Consider the following 14,579-nt stretch of genomic DNA (forward strand, 5'->3'; position numbering starts at 1 on the left):
TAAACAAGACTAATTTAAAAATGTACAAAGTGATTTAGACAAATGGACGACATAACACTAAGGAATTTATTTGAATCCATTAGTATAGTCTTTAAAAATCGAGGAACAATTCTCATTAGAAAAGTTTTAAAAATGGAATCAACGACTATCAATCAAATACTAGAATCAAATACTACGTCCATTGGACACAACACGCATTAAGAGCAATGAAGCTAATAAAAAACTCACGGACGAATTGTTGAACATTTATTATGCTGTTTATATGTTTGAATTAAGTTTTGTAATAAATGATATTCAATCGTGGTCACCCTCCCCATCCCCTGAATTGAAAACGGTTTTGTTCAATGTGATAGCAATCTCTCTTTTAAATAATTGTCTAGAGGCATTTTTAACAATTAAAAAGCTGTAACATCAAATTCCAATTTTCAACTATGCCGACAATTGTATTGCGTAACTGTTACATCATTTAAAAATTTTCAACTAAGCAAAAACAAGTCATGAGATTAATCTGACTTTCAGATGCCTTATTCGTTGTTACGATTTAATGCCATTATGTATAATTCCAGGAATATTTTCAAATTGTGTTTCGTTTTTTGGATAGGTAAGTTTATTTCTGGATTTCATTATTATTATTTAAATTCAAATTGTTTTAATAAAGGGTTTAAACTTAAAGACCACTTTAAAAGTTTAGAATAAAAAGAAAAATTTGCATTCGTTACAAGCCTCAAGCAAGTTCGGCATGTAAAGATTTTTGTCAGAAACTAAAGAGTTATGGGAAATCTTGTTTAAGAGTACGGGTTAAAAAAGTACACTTCTACGCATTTAATCCACTTCGTGGATTTGGAGGGAAATTCTAGGTTAGCTGAAACAATTCACTTTTGCAGTGTTTTTATCCATATGTCTCTTGTAAGTTATTCAAAATTTATAATGGGACAAAATGGCTAATACCTATTTTTAAAACATTTTATGAAGTGAAAATGCTTTGTTTATGAGTTTTTGTTTACCATAAAATGTGCACTGTAAAACATTTTGTTTATAGTTACCATTTTTTGTGTTGAAGTAAACTAAAATTTTCTTTACAAATCATGTAGTCGCATTTTTTATTCACTTTTTTCTGTTATAGTTTTATTTATTTTTTATTCTTTTTTTGTTTGTTTGTTTGCTTACCAGCACATATTTTTATGTGCGTTAGAATCAATTTAATGTCTTCATTGCAAAAACATTTTGTTTAAATACCAAGCTCATTCTTAGTTATATATTTCCACTAACTCTTTCAAAAAACTGTTATTTTGTCATTTTTATATATTTCTTGCTCGGTAACTACAATTCTGTATTTAAAAATGTATTTAGTTTACCTCAATATTAAAAATGGTGGCAACTAAACACCAAAATTTTTATTGTGTACCGTTAGACACTCATTTCATATATTACATTTAATATTTTTTGTATGTACTTTATTATAAAAAGAATTATTTATTCTAATCAAGTAAAATTAGTTTCGCTGCAGAAACTGCCCGGATGTCACTGTAACTACGAAACAAATTTTTGAGTGCCCAGCACCCACACCATACATTCTGAAATTAGGAATGGTGACACTAGAGGACAACCTAAGATCTGTTCTCGATGGTCAGGAAGCACCGAAAACTGGCGAATCTTCGATGTTCTTTGAAAATCCGTGAACACGAAAACAACAGCAATTAAAATGAGTTTTTAAACAAATTTATTAATTACATTCAATTAGTTAATTTTATATAATACTTAAATTTTTAACAGTGACGCTAATATAAACTTTTTTTAAGACATGATAGTTTCTAATTTTATTAGAAAAATATTTTGTTCCTAGGGTTATCAATAGCAAATGGGCAATGTCCACCCAATGAAGTCCCCTCCGAATGTGAAGATACATGCAACACATGCGATGGTGATCAGATATGTCCAGAGTGGTGCATACCAGGATGCCAGTGTTTACCAGGTTATTCAAGAGACAGCAACTTCAACTGCATTCCGAAACAGTTTTGTACAGGTATAAATTAAATTTAAATTTTAAAATTTCTTTCATTTCTTGAAAAAAATTCTTTTGTTATTTGTCTTGAAAAAAACTTTTAGAATTAATTTCTAATATAAATGGTTGCAAAAATCAATTTTTCGCATCTTTAATGAGCTTTAAAGTATATTACTGAAATTATCAGTACTAGAGTATATTATATAGATTTTACTAATAATACCTATATTAATGACAACGCTGAGATTATCAGTAATTTGTTACTGATTATACCTATATTACTGATAAAACTGAAATTATTAGAAATGTAGATAAAATCTGAGTAATACATTTGGAGTTTCAGAAAAATTTCATTGTTGAATTTCACATACTCGGTGATATTTTTAGATTATATTATTTCATTTTATAACCATCGTTGAACAGCCGACCCAATTTTGGATTTACGATTACGATTATTGAATTTACGATTACGATTACCAATGTTCAACTCCGTAATTGTAATTTTGAACCTAATTCAGAGGAAAAGGGAACTCCTGGATCAAGTAGTGAGAGAAACTTTGCTTTTGAGAAGGACTTTTTGATGGAACTAAGCCGCATTTGCGTTAAATTAAAAGGAAAACCACTGACACCTCCCATGGTAAACCCGACGGAAAGGCGACTTTAACCCATGAACTGTCCACCACTAATTATATTTACCGTCAGCACTGATGTCGGTGCGAGCTGGGTGCGGAATTCGTAGCGACCAGCCATCGATGGGATTCGAGCCCGGTTCACCTCATTGAAAGGCGAACTCTCTATTCCGTGAGCTACCACAACTCTTAGATTATATTATTTTATTTTATAACCGTCGTTGAACCGCCGACCCAATTTTTTGGGTGTACGATTACTAATGTTCAACTCCGTAGTCTTGCAATTTTGAACCCAATCCAGAAGACAAGAGAACACCTGGATCAAGTATTTGGAGAAATTTTCCGTCGTGGATAACTTTTTGATGGAACTAACCCGCATTTGCGTTTCATGGAGAGAATGCTCTGTCCACTGAGAAATCACGACTCAGATTATATTATTGAAATTATCTATAGTAGGGGTAAAATATGAACAACCCATTCTTAATTTTAAAAAGATTGGATTAAACTATCTCAAGGTTTTCAATGCCAAATAAAATATCATTTTTAATGATAAACAGAATTTATGTTTGCACGTTTAGTAAATATTCTAAAAATATAAAGTAATTTTCCAAATAAGAAACTAATAACTTAATACGTTTGTTACTTGGACAAAATTAAATATAACTCCAGTCTATTGATGAATTTGTAATAAAAGATAAAAAGATTTTATCATCATTTTAGAATCAAACATATCTCATAGATACATATTTATTTCGTATTTAGTATACTTTTTGAATTTGCTTACTTTTTGAATTAGCATACTTTTTGAATTAGCATACTTTTTGAATAGCCTATTTTTTGATTTTTCGGACGTTAATTTGTTGCTTGTACAAAATGCTTTGGGAGTTTTAATATTTCATCTGTTATAATATCATTTATTTTAACTATATGTGTGATATCTCAAATTCCAAACATTATAGGATAAAAATAAGTCCTAACCAGTGCTCTACAGATCTTTTGACTCTATCATCTAAACTCGTAAACAATCGTAGCTGGCGCCTAAAAGTTTGGTAAAATTTAAGCTTAGATAAAAAGAAAACGTTACATTTCTTTTCAAACCATAAAATACTTATACCTAACAAATTGGTTCTATCTCCTAAAAATATTACATATTCGCAGACCTCGGGTCATAACTGTTTCTTTTTATAGAAATATCAGAATTTAGAAGTTTAGAATGTTACAAAAACTTTTCGTTTTTCATAAAATATCTGACAATAAGTATAATTTTTATGGATGATCTTATTTATTCCATTTTCAACTGATTGGAACTAAAACTGCTCAAACATTTATTCAACATTTTTTGTACAATTGTTCAATTTTAGCAGTTTTCACTTTTATTAATATTATTTGAATTTTACTAATAACATTTGGCGAAATTATTATTAGTTTTATTTAGATTATTTCTTCATAGGAACTTATGGTTAAAAGGGGATCTACAATTGCTTTAAGTCGAATATCGAAAAATTGTAGATAATATAAAAGGTTTTTTTGCGCATAATGTTTAAAACGTTAGAAATTAAGATGAAAACAAGTTTTGAAAAATTTAATTTTGCATGTTGAAATTAGATAATAAAAAAAATCCCATTAATCAGAGAACGACTTTTTTAAAATTCAGAGTTCAATTTGATTAAAATTATTTAATTGAAGATATTGAGCTCTATTTAAATTTTTTTTAAATCAAATGACACTAACTTGCATTTTTTAATCTCACTTATATAAAATGTAGGTTCAACTTAATGCAAAAATATTTAGACATAATTGTTTTTAGATGCAATTATTTTAAAAATAATAATATAACAACTATTGTCAAAAATGTGAGGAGGAAAAAAAAACTTAATTCTACGTAACAATTGTGCAATATTCATGTACAGTATTTATGAAAATACGTAAAATGTACATATTTTGTTTTAAAACCATTTACATAAGTATTACGTAAAACATTAAATTTTCAAGATGAATTTTTTTTTTTCAAATGGAAACATTTTGTGTTAGTCACCGTTTACACAATCATGCTGTTTGTGCAAAGCGCCATGTAGGTAATTTTCTATTAATTCTTGCTGATTACTAAATAAAAGTTTTCATTGTAACTAAAGAACAGTAATTGGAGTTTTCACCCACTGTGGGTCAAGGGATGGAGCATTTGTCACCCAATGAGTTGAACCAGGTTCGAATCCAAGCGATGGCTAACAGCGAATGGCAGCGAATTCCGCATCTGGCTCGTATCGAGCACAGTGACATAAGATATCTTCAGTGGTGGAAGGACCATGGGAGTGCCCTTGCCATTAGGCTGACCCTGGGAGGTTTCCGCGATTTCTCTCTACGTGTAACGCAACTGCGAATAAGTTTCATCAAAAAAAAAAAAAAAAAAAAAACACCACTGAGGCAAAATTTCTACCAATACTTGATCCAGGAGCTCCCTCGTCTTCTGGATTGTGCTCAAAATTACAAGGCTACGGAGTTGAACATTTGGTAGTCGTAAGCTCAAAATGGGATCGACTGCTCAAAGATTGTTACAAAACAGAAAATTATTAGCAAGAAGCCGATTCGCCTCCCAATGAGGTGACCCAGATTTGAATCCCAGGGTTGGCTGGTCGGTACGAATTTTGTTACCGGCTAGCACCGAACATGGTGCAGACATTTTTTTAACCCTTTACGATGATTGGGTATTCAGCTATTTATCTGTAAAAGTTAGCATTAAATACATTGAAACACAATTATTAACAGTGCATTATTAAATATAAGGGGTACTTATTGGCTACATTAGAGCACGCTATCAAATAAAATTTAAAAAACGTACAAGAGCCCTCATTATATAGTTAACTAAAACAGACGATCATGGCAATGATGACAGAACATGCCATAATTAATGCTGAGAAAGAATAGAGTAAAATTAAGTGATTCGGATCTGCTGATGGTACTTGTTCTAGTACCAAAATTATCGATCATCTCAGTTTACTGAATGTTTTGTGCTCTTTTACATTGCTGTTCAACTTCTATTTAAATTGTAGTATACTTCTTCCTTGCTATCCTTTGTTCTTAGGAAACTATAACACGTTATTTTATGAAAACTTTTTACATTCAAAATATTATAATGTAATGGTAATAACAAAACAATTATGCCTACATTTTCCTTTAAAAGTTATATTCGAAATCTTGTATTCAGAATCTTATTAAATTTAGTCACTATTAGCTGCATTATTACATTTATACACAATTTAATGTATGAATTTACTCTATTGGTCATAAGGTTATATTTAAAAAATTAGTTTTAAGAAATATGTTTATACTCCAAACCTTTTAATAAAATAAAATAAAACTTAACTACATGTTCAATTAATATAAATTAAATATTTTTTTAGGATCACCTGGTAGAATTTCATTAAAACCTGATCCAGAAGTCTCAAGATTATTGGCTTGGGAGAATAACAAAAAAGGATGTCCAGACGAAATACAATGCAAAAAAAATTGCCAACAAGAAAGTCCCAATTTCGATGGCATATGTACCGGACCTAATAAAAAGCATTGTCAATGCTACATCTGCAAAGCTCCAAGTCCGATTACGGACGCAGTTCCAACAAGTGGTGGTACAGAGGGCTGCCCAAATCTCATTAAATGCTTCAGAAGTTGCACAAAACGAGGTTTTTCATCTGGTCAATGCATCGGTCCCCAAAGATTAAATTGCCAGTGCCAGAACAGACCACGTGAGGCATCTGACTCCCTCCTGTCTCCAACAACTATCAGGGGAGGATGTCCAGTAAGATCTTTGTGTCTTGCCTTTTGTCAAGGAAGAGGATTTAATAGTGGCATATGCTTAGGGCCAAAGAGTGAACTCTGCAATTGCTTTAGTTCTGCTACTCCGCCTAGACCATTGCCAGGTTCTACAGGAGGCTCACTGCCAGCTCCTATAGGAGGTTCACTGCCAGCTCCTGTAGGAGGTCCACTGCCAGTTGGAGGATTATTATCCCCAAATACAGTAAGAGGAGGATGTCCAATAAAATCTCTTTGTCTAGCATTTTGTCAAAGTCGAGGTCTCAATAACGGTATATGCCTAGGACCTAGAAATGAATTGTGCAACTGCTTTAGCGGTGGCCACCCTCTGGTTCCAGCATTGCCTCCTCAAATTCAACCTCCTGTAACTAATTATCGCAGACCATTACCACCTGTTCCCGTTCAACCACCTGCTCATGCTCTACCACCTGCTCATGCTTTCCCACCGACTTCATGTCCAAATATTGCACTATGTGTTTTGAATTGTAGATCACAAGGTAAAGTTGCAGGATTTTGCACGGGAGCTGCCAGACGAAAATGTGAATGTGTATAACTAAAAGATAACTAAAAGATAACTTAACTCTATGTACAAATTTCAATAGTTCTCTAATCTTACTTTGTGAAATACTGCATAAAAAGATACAGGATGAACTCTTTATTAACTGAATGGTTAGTATTTTAATTCAAAGCTAAACATTCAAAATACTACTGTCATTTTTTTACTCTATGTCTGTAACTTCCTATTTGAGATAATGCTTTATTAAAAATAATTTAATTTTAAATTTTGTTTCACTTATCATGAAGTTATTCATAAATTTCACTGAATTATTAATAAATATTTAAACTTAAATAAATGGAATATATATCAAATAAATAAATATATATCGAATATTTAAACATGTCGAAAATATATTTACTAATGAAATCGAAACTTATTTATCGAAAATATATTTACTAACTTTCTCCAAAATCATGCTATTTTTTAAATTGCACCTGTATGCTGTATGAAATTAAACATATTCTTTGAAAGATACTTACAGTAAAGCTTAGCAAAATCAAGACTTTCATTACAATCACCTCGAATTTTTAAAACATTACAATTAAAGTGGTCGGCGGCGTGCTCTTTTTTTTGTATTCGTATCAAACCCTATTACAAAATAACAATAATAACCGTTAAACCATATTACCATAAATCGGTACAAATCGAAATTGTTATATTTGTACGGTGAAGTCGATTTTTTTTAGTAGTTTTAGAATATCAAAGTGGTAAAAAATTCCAAACAATTACACATATAAGAAGTTTTTTGAATTGTTGATTCTGTTGTTACCAAACTTTCTTGACTGCAACGTAAGTTAAAACTCTAGAATATTATGAAGGACATGTTACAAAAAGGCTTAAAATGTGTATACAACAATTTTATACCATTTTCAAACTTTTAAGAATAATAAATAATTAATATTGAGAAAACAAAGTATGTAACCTCAATAAAAATCTCTAGAAAATAAAAGACTTTAGGGTTTTTTTTTAAATTATAAACAATAATTTAAATACCTGAATTGACTTTTAGAATTTATTTCTCGAAAACAAATACAGATAAAGTCTAATAAGCACGTGGGCTATAAGTGCATTCTTTAACATTTAAATATGCTTTAAATTATACAAAATATTTTTCAATCTATAGCGAAAGAAGGTCTTTAATGTCAAATTCATCTCCTATCGTTTCCGTATCTTTATTTCTAGATATTTCTATTTTTTCTGCCCTATCTTCTTTTATGATGCGTCTGACATTTTGAGCTACTAGATCTTCGAACACTTCTTCCACTTTACTCACTCGGACCGTTTTAGAGAAAATTATATGATTTAGCATTATTTTATCAACGTGCTTTGTACCTGTATTTTTTACATCAAGTATTGTGTCTTTGTATTCTGATTGGTCTTTGTACTCTGGTTGATCTTTGTATTCTGATTTATCTTTGTATTCTGATTGATCTCTGTGTTCTGGTTCATCTTTGTGTTCTGATTGGTCTTTGACGTCAAATACAAAAATAAGATCTAGCTCTGATTCCGAGGAGTTCTTGCTTGTATTTATCGAATGAGGTGATGATGTGGCATGAGTATTGTTGCCAACATTTAAATTATTATGTTTTGTGTTTTGGGTTTCATCCTCAGGTTTTTTGATTGGAGGGGCAATAGAGTAGAATTTGCGAGGTTTAGAGCTGTTCGTGGGAATGGAGCCGTTAAGTGCTTGAGGATGTGTTGGTTGAGATGCGTTTCTCTCTAAATATTCACGAACCCAATTTAGCATCTCAAGTCCCTGTTCATTATTCTCTTTAACGTTTTCAGTTCCGTGAGGAAGTCCAAAAGCCAAGTAAATGCACAAAAGTATCGCCACTACCGCTAATAAAATTCTGGTGATCGTCATCTGCAAAAAGAAAAGGCCTATAATAAGTAAACATTGAAATTAAAGGCATCAATTTTGAAATTGTTGCAGATAGAATGCAAAGTAAATGTTCTAAGTTAGTGAAATTTCAAATAAGAATAGTTGGGATATTCATACCAAAATTCAGTTTTCAACAAAAAACAACAAAAGTACAAAACTCTCATGAAAATGTTCAAAAACATGAGTACAAAACTCTTATTTATACTACTTCAAAATGCAGCATCGAAGTACACTGCAAAAAATTCTGGAAAAATTTTTAAAAAAAGTACCGACAATCAAGATGCTAGTACTTTTTACCGTAGAATTCATTTTTACCGTATAATTTTACGAAACAAAAAAGTTTATATACCATACCGTAATTTTTTCAGTCTGAATCACTGTAATTAAACAAATGTTACTGTAAAAATTGCGATAAAATAATTTTACGACAAAAACTAATTTTACTGATGTTGCACTCAGGGTGCCAGTGCTTTTATCGTAATTTGATCCAGAATTTTTAAAATGTAGGCTTTTTCATTGGTAACATGCGTTAATTATTTTAAAAAATTAAGTCTATGGCACAGAGCACATTATTTTTAGAGACAATGACAAAGCGTGCCCTAATCACGAATCTTAATTAATATTTTTAGAATCCTTGTCAAAAGTGAATGAAAAATTTGCTTCTTATATAGTTATTACTTAAGATTTAAATGAAGAAATTTATTTATTTTAAACATTTTTAATTTCAGTCAGAAACCGTTAGATTTTTTAAAAAAATTATATTTGCTACCTAAATGTTAATTAGCCACCCTAATATGTATTGTTTTGTCCATAATGTTCCTTAAACATTTTGATTACCGAGCACTTAGTCCATCAAATTCAATTTAAATTATTCTTCGGTTTATAAAAATTTTTTTTCCTAGACCTAAAAAAATACCAAAGTGTACTTATTCAAGATTCAAGCTTCCACTTTCTATTCCAAAACATTTTCAAACATTGAAACATATTTAATAATAATTTTGATTAAAAGCGGGTAAAAGGGCAGATTTCCGGAAGCTTTACCGTACGAGGATTTTTAACCTTTCCACTTTCCCGCTTTTAACTGAAATTATTGGTGAATATTTTTACTGTTTAGGGAGAAAATGTTTTTAGAAATTTGAAAATCGTTCTATACTTGAAATACTTTCAAAAATTACGAGGAAAAAAACTAGAGAAAATTTATAACTTTCAATAGTTCTTTATAAATTAGGAAATAAAGCAACTCCTAATTTCAACAGCTTTTCACGTATTAAATATCAATGCCTCTCTAAGCCCTCATAAGAAATATAACTGCTAAAAAAATAATTTTTCCTTTTAGAAAAGGTCTTGACACTCTCTCAAGGCAGTTAGGAAAATACACTGTGGAACAGCATCCAATATTGCTGACTAAATATTCTTGTTATTTGAAGATTCAAATTTCAACATATGAAATAAATTACAAAAATCGCGAAAACATGTCGCAGAAAAAAAGTTCATTTGTAAAAAAATTATTATAATAATGATAAAATTACAAATTAAAAAGAGAAAAAATCCTCAACTGTTCATGTTTTTTATATCTCTTGCCCCTCATAAAAAATTTAACTGCACAAATTATTGCTATATTCTTAATCCCACATTTTCTCTCCTCTATCTCTTTTATTTTTAATTTGTTATTCTTTTTAGCACTTTTACTTTCGTTTTTATTTTTGCTTCGATTTGAACCTTCAAATGAAATATTTTGTCCTTCTTTGCTAAATTATAAGCTAACTTACTAATTTTGATGTAGTCCTGTAGTAAGCTTTAAGCTTTTCCAGAACTTTTTAGAAGCAAACAAAATAGAATTTCTGTTTTGAAAACTGTTTTAGTTACAGTTCCTTTCTTGATTATTCTAAAGTTTATGTATGAATAGTGTAAGATGTAAATTAGCGAAAGAGAAATAAGATTAAAACTTCTTTAATGATCTAACGGGACAAGTAAAATTCATTATTTGAACCGCTATGGCTCAGTAGTTAAAACACTAAACTGCAACAAGAGTTCGATCCCCAGTGGTGGCTTGAAGCCTTCCCAGCTTTAGATCAATGTGTACCAATTTGTCTGACAAGTTAAAGCGACCTGTGTGCAGTGCTGACCACGTTGCCACAATCATGCCGTTGACGTCACAAAATTGTAGAGCCTCCATGACCCTCCTCCCCATAATGGACTCTTGCGGGAATGCTTCACTTAACTTTAATATTCATTATTTAAATTTAAATTGATTAAATAAGAAAAATTGTGTGAAAAGGAGATTCTTTATTTGAATTCTTAATATAAATGATTTTCAGTAAATGAAAATAAGTTCTGTTATTCGAAAGAATAATAATTTACAGTAGTTAAAATACTACAAAAAATCTTGTTTTGGTTTTATTTGAAAAATCCATTGAGCACGTCACTAAATTTATCTTTTTACCTTCCTTTAAATCAAATTTACGGTCATAAAAGTACAAAACATTTTTAAATAAAGGGGAAGGGTGTTCCGAGGAAATGGTGGAGAATGGAAAAAAACTGGGGCTATAATCGTATATAAGAGGTCAATTTACATGAAAAGTAGCATAAATGGTAACAGAACTTTTTTATGCAGCACAGTGTAGTAAATTAAATTTCAAATGTTATAATTTTTTACAAATTAAAAGAGCTACTAAATAAACTAAAAACACCAACAATATTGACATTAAAACGTTTTAACTCTTACAAATCGAATTAAAAAGATTTTACTTACCTCTTTTTTCACTGTTTCCCAAACCATTTACTTTCAAGATCAACTTAGCAAATGATTAGACGTGTCTTACTTCGCAGTTTTTTGAACAAAATTGCCCGTCACGATTTTTAATAGTTTCATAATTCAAAAGTATGGGTTTAAGTAAACTTATATCATTCCCTTTAATTAAACAAAAATTTCCAGTCATACATATTTTGATGATGAATAGATCTAGAAATATTTCTTCCTCTTAAATCAGACGATAGCGTACGAAAATAAATACGTTTTTGTTAGGTAAGAAAAAATTTAAACATCTCTTGCTTACGGTGCAATTATAATTAATCTTTTTTATTCATTGCGTAATTTTGGAACATTTCATTTCAAAATTATTAGTTCAAATGAGTTAAAAACTTAATTAAAAAGAGATTTAATTATTCAAATGCTTGGAATTGATGTCACACATATACAGGATTTGTAAAAAGAAAAAGTTTTCTTGATTTCAAATGCACTTGTGAAGCTAAATATTTTTTATTTGTGCATCATCAATGCATTTAGCGAATCCTTACGTTATTTCCAAAGTAATACTATGTTCTTTTTTCATAACCGACCTAATTTTGGGTTTACGACTACCAATGTTCAACTCCGTATCATTGTAATTTTAAACCGAATACAGAAGACAAGGGCACTCCTAGATCAAGTATTAGGAGAATTTTTTCTTTGTGGAGGACTTTTTGACGGAACTAACCCTCACTTGCGTTGTATGCAAAGGAAAACCACGAAAACTTCTCATGGGTAGCCTGACGGCAAGGGGACTCTAACCTAATTAGATCCGTCTACCACTGAGGATATTTTACATCAGCACTGGGTCGGTGCGAGCCGGGTGCAGAATTCGTATCTACCAGCCATCTCTAGGATTCGAGCCCGGTTCACCTCATTGGAATGCGAACGCTTTATCTCCTGAGTCCCCACTACTCATAATACTATGCTTAGAGTTTTTTTTAGATGAAATGTATTGTATTCCAAAACATCAAAAAACTTACTTTTTTTAAAATCCAGAGTAAATTAGCTGACGTAAATGGTTAAGGGCTTAGATAAATTATTGATTATGATTGATAAATATACGATAATTTTTTAAGCAAGTATCTAGGTATCTAAAGTAAATGCAACGGGATTTTTAAAAGTTGTTCTTATTGATTTTTTAAAGTGGGATCCACTTTCCGTCTGTGATTAAAAATGTTCACTTAGTACAAAATTGGTCTGTTTTGCATTTTAATTTACTGTCTTTATAATAAACAATTTTTTTAATAAATATATTTTAATCTAGATCGGCAGCACAAATGCCTATGATAAAATTTTAAATAAAGTAAAACACTATTTGAGATCATGAAACAGAGTATGTTTAGAATCTTAAAAGACTTGTTATTGTTTAGTTCTTTTAGTAGTCTTTTAAAAGTATATTCCTAAATGCAAAAGAAATTAAAAAAGCTACCAATATGAAAAAATAAGTATTAATCATAATTTTAAAGATATTAATTTAATTTAATATTGGTACTTACGCATTGTCGCATCGACCATTTTCGCACCCCATCGTGCCAGAGTCATTTTGGTATCGTTCAAATTTATTTTAATATAATAATTTATTATAAAAAATTGTAAAATATTATTATTTATTTTTTAAAAAAAGGGATTAATAGAAATAAGATAATAATTAAAGTTGAACCATTTCTTAATTTATTTTCTAAAATTATTTTCTTATTTGATAAAAATGGTTGATGGGATAATACGCAAGTACTCTAATACGTTTAAAATTGTATATTTGTTTAATCATTTCTTAAAAAAAGAAATAATGATATTAAGGCAGAGATAGGTGGATATGGATACCAGCTCCTTGTTAGTATAAATATTGGGGTAATCGGATTTAAAACAAAATTGTGTTGCAAAATATCCCCGTGATCCAAACTTCAGATTTGTAGATTACAAAATAAAAATCGCATTTCAATATCCGAAAATAAAAAATATATAAACACTATGGGAAAAAAACTGTGTATTTTGTAATTTCTGTAGCATTCTAATAGAACTCGTGATAACTTAAATCGAATAAATAATTAGCTTCAACTCGGGAAGTAAGTGGTACGCGACAAGAAAAAACGTTCAAAGCCGTATTTCAAAATATTAAAAATGCAAATTCAAGTGAATAAGAGTCATTTTGTGGAGAAAACAAGAAAACAAAAACGATTTGTCATTTGCGTGATCAGAAAAGCAAATAGTTAAAAAATATTAAGCCTTGCGTCGGTATTTTGGTGTCAAAATCTATGCGAATAAGGATCTTCATATATTGTTATATACCCGATCCTTTTGTGCCACGATTGATATAAATATTGCAAAGGATATTAAAAAAAGATATTAAAAAATTAGAGAGAAGATAAGAAGGTTTTAATAAGTATGCATTTGCATACTTCGGTTTCGTCTTTTATATTCGAATTTCCTTCGAATTCGATTTTGCAGTAATCCAATCACCTTAATTAGTTAAGATTAACAAGTAATTGTATAATTAGCAACAAAATGGAGCTTGGAAGAATGTTTTCTCCATAAGACTATGACTGCGACTCCTTTGATATTTATGACTGATGACTATGGAAAAGTTAATAATTATGATGACAGTGCAAAGCTTTTAAGTGTAAATCAAACATCAAGTGGGGAGACTTATTGCTACACTTTTTTAGGGTTTGTAAGAAATACACCGTCGTCTTACAGACAACATTTACATTTTCAAATACTATTCAGCACCCTCAAAAACCTGAGTACTGCGCAGCACAGTAATAAAAAATTAATATTTATAGCATACACATAAAATGGGTACGTTAAAGAGTGACAAGTACGAAATGTCTTTTCATCTACCTATTTTTATTTTGTTTGCATGTAGTAATAATAAGATGGACGACATTTTTTATATATTTTCCTTGGACTGC

The 14,579-nt window shown here is 30.2% G+C and overlaps 2 protein-coding genes across 2 annotated transcripts; one reads left to right on the plus strand and one right to left on the minus strand.

The window, feature by feature from the left end:
- The first annotated feature begins 374 nt into the window (after window positions 1–374).
- On the plus strand, window positions 375–7,220 carry LOC107440604 (uncharacterized). The gene is made up of 3 exons (XM_016053578.5): window positions 375–601; window positions 1,844–2,023; window positions 6,030–7,220. Exons 1-3 carry the CDS (start codon window positions 520–522, stop codon window positions 6,989–6,991), a joined length of 1,224 nt encoding a protein of 407 aa, XP_015909064.3. The 5' UTR covers window positions 375–519; the 3' UTR covers window positions 6,992–7,220.
- A 761-nt stretch (window positions 7,221–7,981) lies between these two features.
- Window positions 7,982–11,773, minus strand: LOC107440605 (uncharacterized). The gene is made up of 2 exons (XM_016053579.5): window positions 11,632–11,773; window positions 7,982–8,861 (listed from the first exon to the last, which is right to left on the minus strand). Exons 1-2 carry the CDS (start codon window positions 11,656–11,658, stop codon window positions 8,115–8,117), a joined length of 774 nt encoding a protein of 257 aa, XP_015909065.3. The 5' UTR covers window positions 11,659–11,773; the 3' UTR covers window positions 7,982–8,114.
- Window positions 11,774–14,579: the final 2,806 nt, after the last annotated feature.

Source organism: Parasteatoda tepidariorum, chromosome 3 (assembly GCF_982258835.1).
Source record: "Parasteatoda tepidariorum strain Cologne lab strain chromosome 3, Ptep-v5.0, whole genome shotgun sequence".
Classification (NCBI taxonomy): Eukaryota; Metazoa; Arthropoda; class Arachnida; order Araneae; family Theridiidae; genus Parasteatoda; species Parasteatoda tepidariorum.

Bases quoted from the DNA above. Each gene is read 5' to 3' on its own strand.
- LOC107440605 (XM_016053579.5), bottom strand. From the start codon at position 11,658: ATGGTTTGGGAAACAGTGAAAAAAGAG. The intron at 8,862-11,631 runs GTAAGTAAAATC...TTCTTTTTGCAG, and splicing joins GGGAAACAGTGAAAAAAGAG to ATGACGATCACCAGAATTTT.
- LOC107440604 (XM_016053578.5), top strand. From the start codon at position 520: ATGCCTTATTCGTTGTTACGATTTAATGCCATTATGTATAATTCCAGG. The intron at 602-1,843 runs GTAAGTTTATTT...TTTTGTTCCTAG, and splicing joins GTGTTTCGTTTTTTGGATAG to GGTTATCAATAGCAAATGGG. The intron at 2,024-6,029 runs GTATAAATTAAA...ATATTTTTTTAG, and splicing joins TCCGAAACAGTTTTGTACAG to GATCACCTGGTAGAATTTCA.